Here is a 16792-nt window from a genome sequence, read left to right on the forward strand (position 1 = left end):
TTCACAATTGGCTTGTAAAACACAAAAAGATTAGAGTAATGACCACCACTATTACAAAACAAACCAAATGATTGACGGTCTCTGTGACTTTCGTTGTCGTTTTGAAACAAAGCATTCTCGCCGTGTGAAAAATGTAAAAACAACATCACACACTGCCACATTAATGATGAACTAAGTTCTTGGTCCTGTTATGAATGATAGGCTGTCGGGGCGTTTGAGGTGCTCTGGCATTTTATCTCTTTTGGTCTTGACGTGGCTCGGCACACCTGCACTTGTCACACTGGAGGAAAAGGTTTCCGTATTGGCATATGAATTAACCGAGAAACGGTTACTTAGCTCCCTCGGAGATGTCGCCGCGACAAGAATGCCAGCGAGGGAAATATTGGACCAAACTTTGAAAAGGCCACAACGTTCCTCAGTGCCCGAGTCTGATCGCAGTCACTGCAGTCAACTCTGTCCATTTACAGCGCCTAATGAACTAATGCTTTCTCTGTGTGTGTGTGTGTGTGTGGGGGGTCCAGTCTTATCTGGAGCCGGTGTATTTCTACATCTACACAGTGTTCTCGCTCCAAGCGGTGTACGTGATCGCTCTGTACCTCACAGCGTGGCTGCTGTCGGGTTCCTGGCTGGCCGGCACGCTCACGGGGGTCTGGTACATCCTCAACAGGTGGGTAATAGGCCCTGTGCATTCATGTGTAAACCGCTTTTTATCACAGCATTATCACAGCAAATCCCCGCAACTCATTTTGTGACAGGAGCGCTTAAAAAAAACAGAGTAAAAATAGCCCTTACATTTTAACCATGTTTGTGTGTCTATGAATTGGATGCTTACCTTTTGGTATTTTAGTTTATTACATTTATTTACATCAGGGAGCATGTACAAAAATACATTCAATGGACCAACTACCTATTTATGCCAACACACAAACACACTTCAATGGAACAAACACAAAACAGAATACAAGTGTCAAAATATACATAAGTCGCACCAAGTTATAGAATCAGGTCGTCAAAATGACAGACTGGTTGCTTAAAATCCATTTTTTAACCTCGGTGGAAAATGTGTGCAGTTCTTTGATATCGACGGGGAGCTTGTTCCGTTCTTTAGTGGCTTTAAAAGATAAAGCACATTGTGCGAAGGTAGAGCCACGTTTAGGGACGTTACCATCTCCCCTGGAGGCAGACCTCGAAGCTCTGCTTATGTGCTCAGAGCCGAGCTGAACAAAGCTCCTCAACAGTTGAGGGGCAGCTCTATCAATTGTCTCGTGCAGTAAACGGACACCTGAATACAAAACTGAGTCGTCAAATTTTGTATTTAACAAGTATAAAACAGAGGCGATACTGTCGGGATTTCCTGTCCAGGGCGTGTTTGCTTTAGACCGACATGATGTGCAGAAATGAAATTAAGAAAATAAATCACTGCATTCAATGATGTTTTGGAGCATAGAAATAGAATAGAGCAGATGTTCCCGTTCAAGTCAACTTGAGACCGTTGTAGTGGGCTAACTTCCATATTAACTAAACCCGACTTGTGGCAAGTGGTGGACTCTCTAAGGTGAGGTCTTGCACAAAAATGAGCCACGGAGTAGTAACGTTTCAAAGCACAGAGTCAAATGAGTCAAATTTAATAACTTCACCCACACTCTCTTGTCGCTTAGGGAAGCATGGAATTAGCAAGCTAACCAGCGGACGTATGGACGTATGAAGAGAGCTGGATACAGTGTCGGAGGCGGCGCCCCGCTCATTCCTATGAAACTTGCTCCGTGGCTCATGAACTCTTCCACATGCATGGGGCCCATAGAGCAAGCGCACTAATGTTTCCTTTGACCCCGCCTCGGTCCTGCCTCGTTCTCATTTACATAAACGGAGGAAGGAAAATAACTGTGAACTTGGCTATTAGAGCATTCTACAACTTTTAGAACCTAATGACTTAAATCAAGGCTATTCAAGTGATCATATTGGGAAGCTGATTAACAGACATCTCTTTCCCAATGTAAGTCTATGGGGAAAGAGTCTTTTTGGGCCCAATGGCATCATGTGACGGGCCAGGAAATTGCAATTCCACCATGCTTCATTGCTACATTGGTTGCAAATTGTACTGTCTAAAATGAGCTATTTTATATTACTATTTTATATGGCACATCTTTTTAATATGCCTGGTAAATGTCTAGAGTTGTGGGTAGTTGAGTCCAAGGAGTTGTATGTAAAGGGGGTTAAAAAGAGCCTGAGTAGTTTCACAGTGAAGTCGCTTCAGCCATCTTCTTGCTCAGCTGACTAGATTTCTGTGGTGAAGAAGAGTACTGTAAACAAGTGACCGTGGGTGGAAACAATGCAGTTTTCAAACTTTTTCAGGAAATATTGTCTTTGCAGATGTTTTATGTGGAAGTAAATGCATTCAACATGTTTGTTAGGCCTCAACGACACTCACAATGTGTTTTGTGGAGCAACAGTGAACGTAAACAGTCTTTGTTTAAAAGAACACTCCACAGGACATCTTTAAACAATATCAATTAAAGAAAAAAATACGTTCTAAAGCATTCATGCACTCCTGTTGTTGTCGACATTTGTGTGAATAATCTCAGATCCCCCCCGCTTTGATTCCTGTTGTGTATCTTTAAATCTCACGATGTATCTTCATCAGTCATTAGCTGTTAGTCCTGTCTGAGGAGCTAGGTTTACCCCATTCCTCATAATTAATTGCTATTCGTAGTATTTTAGCATATAACAGCTAATAGGGATGTCCTGTAGTATTTGTGGTGACACTTGTGGTAGAAAATTTCTAGGTTAATCGGGAGGAGAGAGTTTGTGTTCTCAAATCAATAATGAAGTCATCAGAAGATTCAAAGTTGTCTTTTTCCGTTTATTCTCTTGCGCAAGAGGGAAGAAAGCACAACAGCCACGTATTCAGTAGACTGCGTGAAACCTTCTTCGAAGTGCAATATTCAACATCATTTATGCATACAAAAGTTCACGCCTTTACAACTTCAGATAATGCGTAAAAGGGGAGAAAAAGTATTTCAGACAAAGGATGTCTGTTAGTCAAGGTCTCTCTGTGTCTCCGTCTTACCAACAAAGAAACAGTGTACAAGATAACAGATAACAAGACACCTGGATACTAAACTAATTAAATCTACAGAACTACTGTTCTGTGTCTGCACTTTTAGTACTTACATTCTTTAAAACTATTCACATGATACTATAACATAATTTCCCATTACACACTTTTACATCCCTGTTTCTGACATTTCCAGTACGTGAGCGATCTACATCGAATGATCCACTCTTTATCCAACATATATGACTCATGTGCTTTGTAACTGCTCACTTCTTCATTCTATTTACTTGAGTGTTTATCGTTAGTAATCAGCCCTTGATATCATGCTGACATTTATTTCTTCTCTTGTACGCTTTGATTGTTAATTGGATCACATTATGTACTTCCATGGAGGACTGTGTTTTGACCTTCTCCCCTGTATAGTAATGTAATGTAACTAGAATTCACGTGTCACCAAATCATCTAAATGTCTCAGATTCTGGATAGAAAACTTAAGCCGTGATTGCTTTTTCTCAGTCAGTGTAAGTCTATTTTTGCCAATAGTGCTTTCACACAGAACGGGAATATTATGCGACGAAAAGGAGATGTCATTTTTTTCAGAACGAGGTTGATTTTTCTGAGCTTTGGCACCGCTAATAAAGGCATCACACAATTACGTTGTGTGAAACTGACGTACTCAAAAGTATTCTCTTTAGTGTACAACAACAGGGAGGCTCCGTAGTCCGAACCAAGCTGGCAAAATGTATTACTCCTTTCAACCTTCCTGCCGCTCTTACCTTTCACAATAAAAGCCCTAGACTTATACACTGCATAACTGTTTAGTAGAGGCAACTCAAATTCACTCACTATAATACAGTAGCTTAATCTATACAACAATTTCCCTCAGACAGACTGTTAGACGCTGGAAGTTTGTAAATCCATTCAAACCTTTTATTGAAAAAGTGCTGCAACTGTTGCAAATTTGCATCGCTGCCGGTATGAATAGTTCTTCCTTTCATGTACTCGTCAGGCCCCCCCGAGTGTAAAAGCCTTAAGTCTTATGCATTAATCTCTCTCGATAGATAGATAGATAGATAGATAGATAGATAGATTACAAGAGCAGTGAAATGAACAGATTCAAGCATTCACAAGGTGGTCATTAAGACAGCCGTACAGTAAAGGTCCCGTTGAATCATGATTTCTTCCAAGCAAGGAAAATACAAGAGTTTAATGAACCACTTCAGCAGCACACTTCTGTGAATGAGGTCATTTAATATATTCTAGTGCTCTTATGTCAGGTGTGAATGTAAAGATGTGTTTTTTTATAGAGGATTATTGTCTTGCAGGGTTGAGTGGAAAATAAAATAAATTGCTCCAAAACAAAATCCCCCTAAACTGCTCACAGTTGGCCATGAATGCATTGCCATAGTTATTGGTGACAACACCTGTTCAAGCTTTTATTTTGCCGTGCGTGGAGTAAGAGCGTGGTGGGGACTTGATCCGTCTCATGGACAGAAACAAGGCTTTCAAACTGGGAATGGGCAAGTTTTCTTAGTCAAAAGAGACATGTTTCAACATGTTTAGCCTTCACCCCCCTGTAAAATCACAAGTTGTCATTTTTTGTCATTTGTTTGTGCACGGAGCAGATGAGCTGATGTGTTTATCAGTCAGTGTAGAAGACGCTGCCAGTCACATGTTGTTATTTTGGGACGGATCCACGTTTGCTGCTTACCCCTGTTTTCAGTCAGACATGAGAGCGGTATGAACATTCCCATCTAACTTTAACTAACACAAAGAAAAGGAACAAGTGTATCACCTAAAACATTGAACCTTTTACAACTTACAACATATAATTTACACGAAGAGCTGCTATGGTGCAAAAGAAACAGTTTGAAACATACTGGTACTTCACTTGAAACTCACTGGAACCTTGTTATAACAAAAAAAGCCAAACTCCAGAGGACGGCCCACCCTCCATCTCTCCACGTCCCAACATTTCCACAGAATGCGGGGGACACTATCATCTTCAATAAAAAGTCCCAAGGGACCGAGCAGACTGTTCTTCCCGAGGAGACTCGGGTCCTCCTCAGACCAGCCAGTCCACGTTATTTTAACAAACTCCTCTGGTTGTTTAGCTCCATCAGCACACAAAGCACAGGGAGTTGCAAACAGCGCAGTACGTCTCACCTTGTTCAATTGGGAGTTTTGATGTTGCATCATTTAAAACAATTGATTTCCATCCATCCCTCCCTCTCTCTCTTCCTCTCTCCCTCCCATCAGGGTCGATACCACTCGTGTAGAGTTCACCATCTCCCTCAGAGAGAACTGGTCTCTGCCCTTCCTAGCGCTGCAGGTCACCGCCATCACCTGTTACCTCAGGCCTCAACTCACTGCCTTGCAGCAGGTACGCACAAAAAAAAGAAGAAAAAAACCCCCACACGACAGGCTTCATGTCGGCACACTCAACTAGACATGGGATTCACAACGTTATTCCGATAATCATCAAAATATGCTTAAAACTCTGACACTGACACTAAAACATGAATCGCTTCATCTCACATTTAGTTAAGAAAGAAACTTTTCTTAACATGGCTAGAAGTAGAGAACTCAAAACATGTCTTTTGTGCTGTACAACAGTACACAGTACTGTGCCATCAATTGTATAAAAGAAGAAATCGCAAGTTGAATTTTTTTGATAATTTATTTTACAAAAAATGGCAAACAATGGAATCTATATATCCATACAATGAAAAATATTTAAAATATAATATATATTGAGCTGTTCACATTTTTACAGCCTCTCCTGTATCTCCTCTGTAAAGCTCTGTGTTCATCAGCCTGCAGTTCCGTCAAAGTTTCACAGATGTTTTGTTGGTCTCAGATGAATCAATCATGGCTTCCTAGTTGCGCTGAGGAGCTCAGAATTAGTTTGTTACAGAATCTGGTTTATTCAGAGCGAGATTGTAGATTAAAACGTTTTTGATGAAATATCACAGTTTTAAGCTTAGTTTTGGTTGCTTTTTCTGACCGAAGCGTTAAAAAACACATGATGTGGACAATCTGAGGATTATTATTATTACAGTTTTTACAGTTACTGGCTGTAGTTTTGGTGATTGTTTAAAGAAAACATGTTTTTTCTTACATGATATAGAAATATAGATTAAAAAACAAAAATCAGGCTCTATTTTTCACTTGTCTACCATAGCGAGCAAGGTGGCTTTTTCCAAGTCACGATATTGTGACGATATTCACGATATACCACTCTCAACTTATCTCTTCAAACGGTATTTATCCCGATATGCAATGAAATCCGATATCATCCCATCCTCACTGCTAACCCATTTACAGTAATCAACCTACACCAGTTTACATGTCTAACCCCAGTGTGTGTGTGTGTGTGTGTGTGTGTGTGTGTTTCCCTCCTCAGAAGGTGATGGTGTGGTTGATGTATGTGACGACGTTCTGCTTCTGTCTGACGTGGCAGTTCAACCAGTTCATCCTGCTCGTCCAGGCGCTCATCATATACACCCTGGACTGTGGTGATTTCCTGACAACCACACAGGTATGGCTCCGACAAGGACCAGGCACTTATGATATATTATAAGATATCTCTAAAATGGCGCCATTCAGCTGACTGAAAATGGTCCGTCTAAAAGAAACAAAGAGTCTTACAATGTTTTATTTAGCTTCTGGAAGCTTTAGTCATGTAACTGTAAAAGAGTTGTTAGTATTTTTGCAGGTATTTATACACTATTATGGAAGCACACATTGCTGGATACTGGCTTGAGTCTCACTTCACTGTATGTGTGTGTGTGTGTGCGTTCCTCTAGGTGACCACTATGTACCTTGTTCAAGTGTGCAGTCTGCTGAGCGTGTGGCTCCTCCAGTTCTGTAACTCCATGATACTGGGATCGCTGGTCCTGAGCTTCATCGTAGCCGCACTCTTCATCAGACACTGCCAGGTTAGTGAGTGTGTGTGTGTGGAATACAAGTAAAAGGCAGGAATTGGGAACACAGAGAATCACGATTGTCAAAGTCGCACAGACAAGTATCCAGACAGTTGTTGTAGCTCGTTCGCAAAACACAGATGGAAGATTAACCCGCGCGGCGCGGAGAATCCCGCACTGCAGTTTTTTGTAGAAGATAATTCCAATTTGTATGCCGGAGACACATTTTCCTGTCGGGTGTGAATGCAATTTAGTTCAATCAGATCGTATCACAGCAACAATTACAGAAACATTTACTGTGACAGGCTGAAAGTGGGAAGGAGAGACAGATGGAGGGAGGTTGGGAAAGATTTCTGGCTTTAGATAATTTCTACATAGTAACACATGCTCTTATTGTGAAAGGTTTCATTTAGCCATTCCTACATGGTTTAGAGGCGTGGACTCGAGTCATAGGACTTGGACGACTCGTGACTTCATTTGGACTTTAGCTTTTGGCTCGGAACGACATTAAAAATTCATGTTATGAAAAAAAAGTCTGCAGTGTATCAACTCTTCATTTCCAACATTCCTTTTTTTTGTTTTCAAGCCTTCACTGGTTAAATGAAAAACTCCTTCGATGGTAAATGATATCAGCTCTAGCTAATTAATATTAATGGCCGCAATGAAACTTTTGGCTGCCGTCTGGTTAATGTGCAAGCTGGCGCTTTGCGCTCGGCCAAACACCATTTTGTGCCCTCCTGCAATCTAAAGGCCACTAGTGGCCCTTCTTTTTGCTTTCGCGTTCTCCAGCTCGCTCCTAACTGACTGGTGAAAGAAGTTATTTTTATATCACATGACCTTAGTGTGCTACACTCGTCGATGTGTCCTTGGGCGAGACACTCAACCCCAAGTTGCTCCTGTCACTGTGCCTGCGGTGTGTGAATGTTAGATAGTCCTGATGAGCAGGTGACACCTTGCATGGTAGCCCCTGTCATCAGTGTATGAATGGGTGAATGATTACATGTAGTGTTAAAGCTCTTTGAGTGGTCGGAAGACTAGAAAAGCGCTGTACAAGTACAAGTCCATTTACCATCTTTTTAAAATGTAACAACAGTTGACTGTTGATCTTTACAAATCAATACTCCGTGGTCTAATAATGGTATAGCTGTCAGTACTGGGAACAAATATTTAAATCAAAAGACAAATGGAATCGTGTTTTTGGATAATTGTGACAGCCTAGCATTGACTAATCTCTTGTTGCAGCCCGGTCTGAAGACGGGAAGCCCGCTGCTTCGTCTGGCCAAACTGCTCCTCCACAGCACCATGGTTCTCCTCCTCACCTTCACCATCAACTACCTGGCCAAGGTGCTCCTCCTGTCATACCTCCCTCCTCCCCATATTTACTTATACATCTCAGCATGTTGATCTTTAGCCTTGACAAGATGACCTTATCTGTGTGTGTGTGTGTGTGTGTGTGTGTGTGTGTGTGTGTGTGTGTGTGTGTGTGTGTGTGTGTGTGTGTGTGTGTGTGTGTGTGTGTGTGTGTGTGTGTGTGTGTGTGTGTGTGTGTGTGTGTGTGTGTGTATTTGTGTTTACAGAAAGCTCTTCAGCTCAGATCAGACGAACACATCTTTAAATTCATCAAGTCAAAGCTCGCCTTGGGGCCGACAAGGTATGAACGCACACTGCCTGGATGCATACGCGCAGTGTACACACACACACACACACACAGAACAGACTGACGCGCTCTTGCGCCACGCTTTCCTCTCGTTAATCTGTACTTTGCCACTAAGGCGTGCTCACACACGCGCAGCAGAGTCTGCACAGCCTGAGCTCACGCACCTCTTGACTCGATGCAGCTCGACTGTATTACTCACTGAGCACTAGTATTGTAGCACCCGGAGTGTGAAGTGTGTGCGAATAATAGATGTCGATGTAACGCCACCAGGCCTCCCACCGATCAGATACCGTGTGTGTGTGTGTGTATGTTGAGCTGCTCAGCCACTTGATAGCTGCTCTGTGGTGGGAGATAACACGGCTCACAACCCCCCCCCCCCCCTCAATTATTCAGGAGGCTGGGAACATGCAGCACTCCCTCCACGCTCTCTCCGGCTCCGCCTCGCCAACACTGATTTCACTCCTCTGACCTTTTTTTTTTTTTTTTTCTGCGCCTTGAGTTTTGCAATATCTCAATTCTCAGATCAATTAGAGCACGGCTTGTTTAACCAGGAGCAGCGTTGCCGATGTAATGCGGAAAATGAATGCTGTAAAATATAACAACCCAACAATACAAAAAAAAGGTAGACTATGCATTCATGCTTTCTTGAGATAGTAGACGCAGTTTCTTTAGAAAACGCCTGCTATATAAAAGTATGCTTTTGTGTTTCATTGTGAAAGAAACACGTCAGTAACAATACACTTCTCTTCAGCTCACAAAGGTTGTTTTTTTTAATCGCTGTCTCCAGTTGGTTTGTAGAACTGGGCTCCGCTGTTCTTCATACACGGATAGATAACGTATCTTGATTTGATTGTGGATGATGGACAAAGCCGGTACTCTTCAGCGCTTCATGGTCTGGTGTTGTTGTCAGAGCAACAAACCCTGAGGCCAAACATGCAGTTAGCTGGATCATGACAAAGACGTCTTGTGAAAATCATATATGAACTAGTTACTGGGTGCATTTACAATTTCGAGGCACTTCTACTTCTTCTTCTACTGCTCTACATTAGTTTTACTCCACTACATGTATTTACATGACTTTACATTACTATATCCGGTGAATGTTGGGAGGCTTCCCTAAATACCAAACCCACATAAGTTGCTGGGATGCACTGATATCGGCTATGGGGCCAATACTGACTCAAAAAGCTGGATCAGGTGTCAGTAACAACGGGGCCGATCTGTTCAATGAAGTCTGTTTTTATACTATACATTAAACACCGCAATTTGAATTACTGTGCAAGTTTTGAATTTGTTGCTGCATTAAAAAGCTTTACACTTGATTTGTAATTGCTGTTAATTTAAAAGATTTCCTACCAAGTTGTTTACGAGTTGTGTACGATTTATTATTTTAATTATGAATAACAAGTCAGTCAATTTATATTTTTTTAGTGAGGCGCTACTAGTTCCGTCAGTCTGTTCATAAACAAACATAATGTTATGTTAATCACGTCGTGATATTGCTCATTACTGATGTGACACAAGCTAGATTTGTACCCCGTGACGCCGTCGGCACAGGTTGCGTATGTAGGCTAATTTCTAACTCGCCAGAACGTGTCATAATGACAAATGCTGATTCAGCCAGTATGCATTAAATCCACCGGGTTTTAGCTCGTACACCGGACCGACAAAACCTTAAATAGACCCAACTCTGCTGGGTCACCTCAGCAGTGAATGTTAAGCATCAGAAGTTTTAATCACAAACCTCACTTCTTTTGTTTCCATCTTCCCCTTTCTCTCTCTATTCCTCCCATTTGTGTCGTCTCCCCCCCCACCTCCTGCAGGGATTTCGATGCCAGTCTGTATCTGTGCGAGGAGGCTTTCGGCCTGCTGCCCCTCGACACACTGGAGCGCCTGGCCGGCACCCTGCTGCTGTATCCCTACGCCCTCACACTGCTGCTGCTCAGCACCATGCTGGCAGCGGCTGCACTGCAGAACCTCAGGTGGGTGAGGGGGGGGTGTAACGTGGAAGCAACTTTTTTCCATCACATGGAAGGTGGCATTTGGCAGCTCTGTGTCGGAGGAGATACACGGTAACACACATGGTGTACACGTTTTCTCTCAACCTCCGCTCTATTAAGGGTTATTATCAGGTGGCATGTAAATATATGCATATTTGACTTATTATTGGGAAATATTATGTAAATAATATTATGTTAATACTTCTCAACCATCTCCCTTTGACCTCATTTTAATTTGAGTGACAAGATTTAAAAAATAAATAAAAAAATCTATAATTAATATGAACTAACATGCAGTTTGTTCAAATTCCCTCAAACACAACATTAACAATCGGAGGCAGAATCCCAGTCTCAGTGGTAGTCACCAGCCCCAAGTCTCCGCCGGACAATGCTGCAGATTCAGAAATGGCGGCGTTGCATTGAGCTCCGGAAAAAAAAAATTCTACCAGCTCCATTTGCCTGCGGTGCAAGGTGAGGGCCCGCGCTGAGCTAATGACATTAGCATATCAACTCGCCCTCTGCCCGTTAGAGGGCTGGAATACTAACCTCGTAGAACACAGGGCTGTTTGCCAATTCGGGGGATTCATTTAATCCAGTTTACCCCACCTCACGTAGAAGCAAGAGCTTCAGATTGGATTTGCATTCAAATGAGAGCCGCTGTCCGTCTGATTCGGTGCGGGAGGCCAAATCGTGGGAGTGACACCGCTGCCCTCGGGCCTTTTTTTCCACTGTTTGTCTGTGTGCTGACTCCCGCAGACACAAACGCTCGTGGGTGTGCATCACTGCGTGTCCGCTTGTGCGTAAGCGGCTAATGCAATCTGAAGAACAGCTACTGAAATCTGAATAATCTGAATAATTCCACCCACCTACCCTCCATCTGGCTCTAATGTTTTATGTATCACTGCTGTCTTTTGTCTCGCTGCCCTTTTTTGTTTTGTTTTCTGTTTGCAGACCTAAAGGAGGTTCAGCCGAGGAGAGGAAAGGAGGCGGAGAGGCGCGAGCGGCGGCCTTTCGTCCAGATGTGGCCTACAATCTGTTGCATACCCTGTTCTACGGCCTCCTGGCTTTCAGCACTATGAGGTGAGCTCATGTAATTGCAGGATTGTGTACACGCAGTTATCTGAGATTCACACACATTCCTAAGTAGCCGCAGCGGTTTGATTCCCAGACGGGGACTCTTCAAATGTACTTTTCCTCTCTGCTGCTTGGAATCCCGGAAAGTGCCTCTCAAATGCTTTTCACCAAGTGTCTGAGTGGTCCACTTTAGCCTTGATCAGCCCCCCGCTCCGAGCACCATCCCACGGCGGCTTATGCCCGGCACACACTGCCTGTCTGAACAGCGAGTTACTGCTGAACAGCTGTACGTGTTTCGTAGTTAATTTGTACTACACAAGGCAACACCAGAATGCAACAGACCGCTTGCTAAGCCCCGTCCCCCTTGGTCTGACTTGTTTTGAAGGGACAATCTTGTGAAAGGGGTTTTAATGATGGCTGGACTGAGGCTAAAGCCCAGCTTCTCAGACAAAAAGTTGCCAGGGGAAGACATGGCAATAACGAAACAGCATTTGTCTTGTATTGCAAGAAACAATGTAAGACCAGACTTTATTCGTTCCAGCAAAACACTGTTTGACTGCTAAGCTTACATGTAAAAAACTAAAACAAAACAATAGCATGTAAAGCTAGTGTTAGGAAGTTAAAAATGTTATAATCATACACTGTGTATATAAGAAGTGGACGTAGTCTTCGTGACTTTACCCATTAGTTTGTGGACTGCTGTTTTGAAGCCTTGAGTTTAGCATTTTGGCCGTCGCCATCTTGTTTTAATGCAACCAGTGAACAGAAGTGACCATATTTGGACTGTGGAGGAGAGACGCCGTATACGACTCTGATAGCGACCTGTCAATCACAACACACCCTGCTTTATGGTCTATTTGACTCTAAATGGACCATAATTTACTAAATGAACATCATGATGTATTTAAGAAGACTTGAAACTAGATATATTGAGACCATAAACTCATGTTTACAATGTTTACTGAGGGAATAAATCAAGTGAGAAGTAGAGTCATTTTCTCATAGACTTCTATACAATCTGACTTCTTTTTTCAACCAGAGGAGTCGCCCCCTGATGGCCAGGGATTTTTTCAGGTTTCTTGCCAAAAACTACATTTTACAAGATTACATTTGAGCACATTCATAATTTAGCTTCACCTAATACTATTTTTTACTGAATAGAGCTTGAACACATCATAATGAAACTCAATGTAACCTCCGTTAATGTTAGCTGTTAGCTCCGCAGGACTGTGCTGCCCACTGGGTGGTAACGCTAACTAGCTTTCCTCCATGATTTCAACACAGATTTGTTGTTCAAAATGTGGCGTTATCAGGAAAAAGACAGGCATCGATAACGACTTTACTGCGTCCTTTCAGATTTAAGTCTCGAGCCCCCCGGCCAGTATTAACGGTACCTGCAGCTCTGAAGAGAAACGAGGGCCATCACGTTTTCAGAATTTCGGTATCAACCGGGTACCGACACATCGGTTCTCGTGACATTCCTAGTTTGGCAATAATGTTAAAATTGTCTGACAATTGCCGTTATATTCGTGACGATGTGTGTGTGTGTGAGCCCCCTGTAGTTTCAGCTTGGTGACAAAGTCACTACGTTCAACAAGCTCTCTCAGCTATTTTAGTCTAATAAATAGACAAGAAAAACATACACATCAATACAACCGTACACCTTCTGAATTGAAGTTTCGCTCTTTCACCGAAATGAGACTAGCTTAATTGCCTCATAGTAAAACACACTTCATTCAAACTCGACAGAAACAAAAGAAACAAGCACTGAGCAGCGTCTCTCACTCCTTCTTTGGAAGCAGACCATTAAACTGGCTAAATAAAATAACATAGTAACCTGTAACCCCATAAACTAATGTAATTAGTTAGTGATGTGCTCAGTGGACTTTAGATTTAAGTAAGTAAACTACTCAGCCAGACATGCTGTTAGCTATGCTAAGCTATTTGCAGCTTACAGTGGAGCAAAGATAAACACTCTGTTTAATCCATTCTTTACACTTTTTGCTCTCGTGTTTTTGGCTTTGGAAATGCTAGAAAAATAGACGCCACACTCCAGAGGCTTCGATGCAGATTGTCTCTTCCTGCAGCCACATGCACCTTACTTCTGCATGTGGACAAATCCAAAGCTCGACAAAACTTTTATTCCTTCTTTACGACACACTTTCTATGGATGCTAAGAGATGCTGTGCGGGAAGCACCCTCACGAGATCATTTGTAAACCGACACGCAAAATGGGAATCGAAAGATGCCGAGGCCACTTCCCACGCAAAGTTGTGAGGTCAAAATGAAAAATGCTGTTTATTTAACTGTATTTAAAAGCAGAGAATAAAAACTCTACATGGCACTTTCTCTGTACTGTTCAATATTTCACCTTGTGTGTCGCTCCTTTTCAACAAATGGCCTCATTCCCCTCACCTCACGTAATCTTCTCCCGTTCTATGTTGCTTCTCTCTCTTGTTGGCACACACAAACCCCGTGGCCCATTCCTCTGGTTCACCTAACTGCATCATCTATTGGCAGGTTCCCTCTGAGGCCCCAGTTATAGAAGCCAAACTCCGGAGCCCTGACTCCAGCGCTGCCGCCTCGGCCTCACCATCGAACAGAAACATCATACTTGCGGGCGACTTTCATAACCAGCCACTTCGTTTTGAATTCCCAGAATGTTTCCGCTCTCTGAGCTGGCTAGCCTCCACTGCCTCTGTGTCATGCTGGCTCGTGACAAATGTGCTTGTATTGGTCACACCAGAACTATGACCAGCAAACAATCTTGGCCTCCACCACAGCAACAGATGTCTCACTTTTTCACTCGGTTCATAGTAGAGTAATGTCTACCTGAGCAGAGAATGAAGTCACTCTCCCTAGAAGTTATATATACAAATGCAAGTGCATTTTTGGTCATGCTGCAACCTCCTGGTCTGTAAAGTGAAGCCAATGCTAAAGTACCCTAAACTTGCATTCTCTCTACTGACCAGCAGGGGGCGACTCCTCCGGTTGCAAAAAGAAGTCTGATTGTATAGAAGTCTATGAGAAAATGACTCTACTTCTCTCTTGATTTATTCCCTCAGTAAACATTGTAAACATGAGTTTATGGTCTCAGTCTCTAGTTTCAAGTCTTCTTCAATACAGCATGATGTTCATTTAGTACATTATGGTCCATTTAGAGTAAAATAGACCATAAAGCAGAGTATACTTTAGGGCGGGGCTACCTTGTGATTCGCTACTGAGGCGTTGTCCGGTCAGGGAGTTGTCTGTATTTATGTCTTACAACTTAAAACCTTGTGTGTTTTCAGTTCATGGAAGTTAATTGCAACCTTTTTTGTTGCTTAAAATTGTCTTATTCAGTGTTTCCGTCTCTCTGTCACCTCCGTCCACAAACCAATGGGTGACTTTGTCAACTTCTCATATACACTGTTGCTGTCGTTTGCGCTGTTAGCACCGTTAGCACCGTTAGCTTCTAGCCCATGTCGATAGCTGTGTGGAGCTAATAGATATGCTCTGACTTCAGTAGAGAGAACCTTTAAATGTGTGAACTGACGAATATCAGTCATTTATTGATGATGATGTTTCGCAATCACTCAGTTACTATCTGACAATTTCCCAAAGATGTAGTCTACTATCATCATTGATCAAATTGTATTTTTACAAAAACCTGTGGTTAACTGTAGAAGACAACAGGCCAGTATACAAGCCTGGCATATATTCCAGCTACTTGAAGGGCATTATGAATTATTGATAATATAAGATTGCTTGTAGATGGCTGCTTTTATAGGTGGGCCCCTGGTAGAGTCCATCACAACCATACTCTGTGATCAAATGACAAACCTTGTTTCAGAGCCTTGTAAAAGTATTCGCCTGCATTTGGACCTGGTTGGCCAAAAGGCGTGTGGTTGTGGGGCAACGTGTTGTCTTTCCAGCTCCTTCAGGGTTGTCTGTGGTCTCTTTGTCTCGAGAATTGCTTCCTCTCTCGGCACGTTTGTTGTGGGGCCATATTCGTATAGATCATATGACAGATTTTCGTGACACTTTATTTAAATAATGATGTGACTTCTGAAGGTAATTGGTAGCACCAGATCTTTTTTAGGGTCTTCATAGCAAAAGAGGTGAATACACACACACACACACATCACTTTTCTTTTCTTTTTCATCACTTTACCAATTTTGACTATTGTATGTAACAATAAAATAAATACTAGGAAAAAGGCCAAGGCACTGTAATCCCATGTGACCTCCAAAAGCTATCAATTTGTTTTTGCTTTTTGCTTTATTTATTAGAAATGACAAAAACAAACTCTATTACCAGGGCTTATGTGCTGCTTGAGCAACTATAACACGTTGTGGAATTTCTCTATAGTAACCAGTGGAGAGTTTCACATTCTTAATTCTCTGGATGCGTGTTACACGCCTCACTGCTTTGGGCCTCACAAACCCCGCGTTGCCAGCACCATCAGTACATCTCCTGGGTTGAGCGGCATTCTGCAAACACAGGCCGCCGTGCTCGACCTGCGTGATTCATTATTGTGAAAGTATTAATTGCCTTTAACTTTTGGCTCTTTGGTGAGGACTGTCAAAGAAAATTGCAGGGATTACGATTGGAGTCATCACTTCCTGTTCCCTCTGCATTAAAAGAAACCTGCAATTACTCCGTCCAAAAGCAAAGGGGAATATTTGGACGCAGGTTTTCAAACTTTCACTTAACAACTTAATTTGAATACGATTGTGAGCGCTGTGTCGAAGGTAGCTGGGTCACTCTGTCGCTGATGCACATTGTGCTCTTGTGGTACATGTGTGCCGGGTAGGATTTGGAATGGCTTGTGATTTACTGCCCATTTCATACATGCATATATATACGATGCATCCCTGTTACAGTCAGGAATTAAAGCACTGATTGAATTCATGCAAGGGAAGAACAATCCGAGAGCCTTTCATGCGGCGGCAGCCAGGTGGTGGAGAAAGTGACACATTTGATTTCAGCACTTTCCCTCAAATGCTGATGAAGAGCGAAAGGCCAAAAGAGGAGAAAGCCATTCGTTCCTGTCAGACAGCTCCTTTGCATTAAAAACGGCACTGAGATTTATTTCTG

General features: G+C 42.5%; 1 protein-coding gene across 1 annotated transcript in view; it reads left to right on the forward strand.

Moving 5' to 3' along the window:
• The window catches only part of dpy19l3 (dpy-19 like C-mannosyltransferase 3), a 51741-nt gene that overhangs the window by 14384 nt on the left and 20565 nt on the right, over positions 1–16792 (forward strand). Inside the window, exons 6-13 of the mRNA XM_076110265.1 lie at positions 522–667; positions 5315–5438; positions 6462–6596; positions 6865–6996; positions 8224–8325; positions 8559–8632; positions 10462–10620; positions 11590–11718. Coding sequence (XP_075966380.1) covers positions 522–667; positions 5315–5438; positions 6462–6596; positions 6865–6996; positions 8224–8325; positions 8559–8632; positions 10462–10620; positions 11590–11718 — 1001 coding nt within the window. The remainder of the gene's footprint in view (positions 1–521; positions 668–5314; positions 5439–6461; positions 6597–6864; positions 6997–8223; positions 8326–8558; positions 8633–10461; positions 10621–11589; positions 11719–16792) is intronic.

This window comes from Anarhichas minor, unplaced genomic scaffold (genome assembly GCF_050575085.1).
Source record: "Anarhichas minor isolate MPS153535 unplaced genomic scaffold, ASM5057508v1 ptg000042l, whole genome shotgun sequence".
In the NCBI taxonomy this organism is placed as follows: Eukaryota; Metazoa; Chordata; class Actinopteri; order Perciformes; family Anarhichadidae; genus Anarhichas; species Anarhichas minor.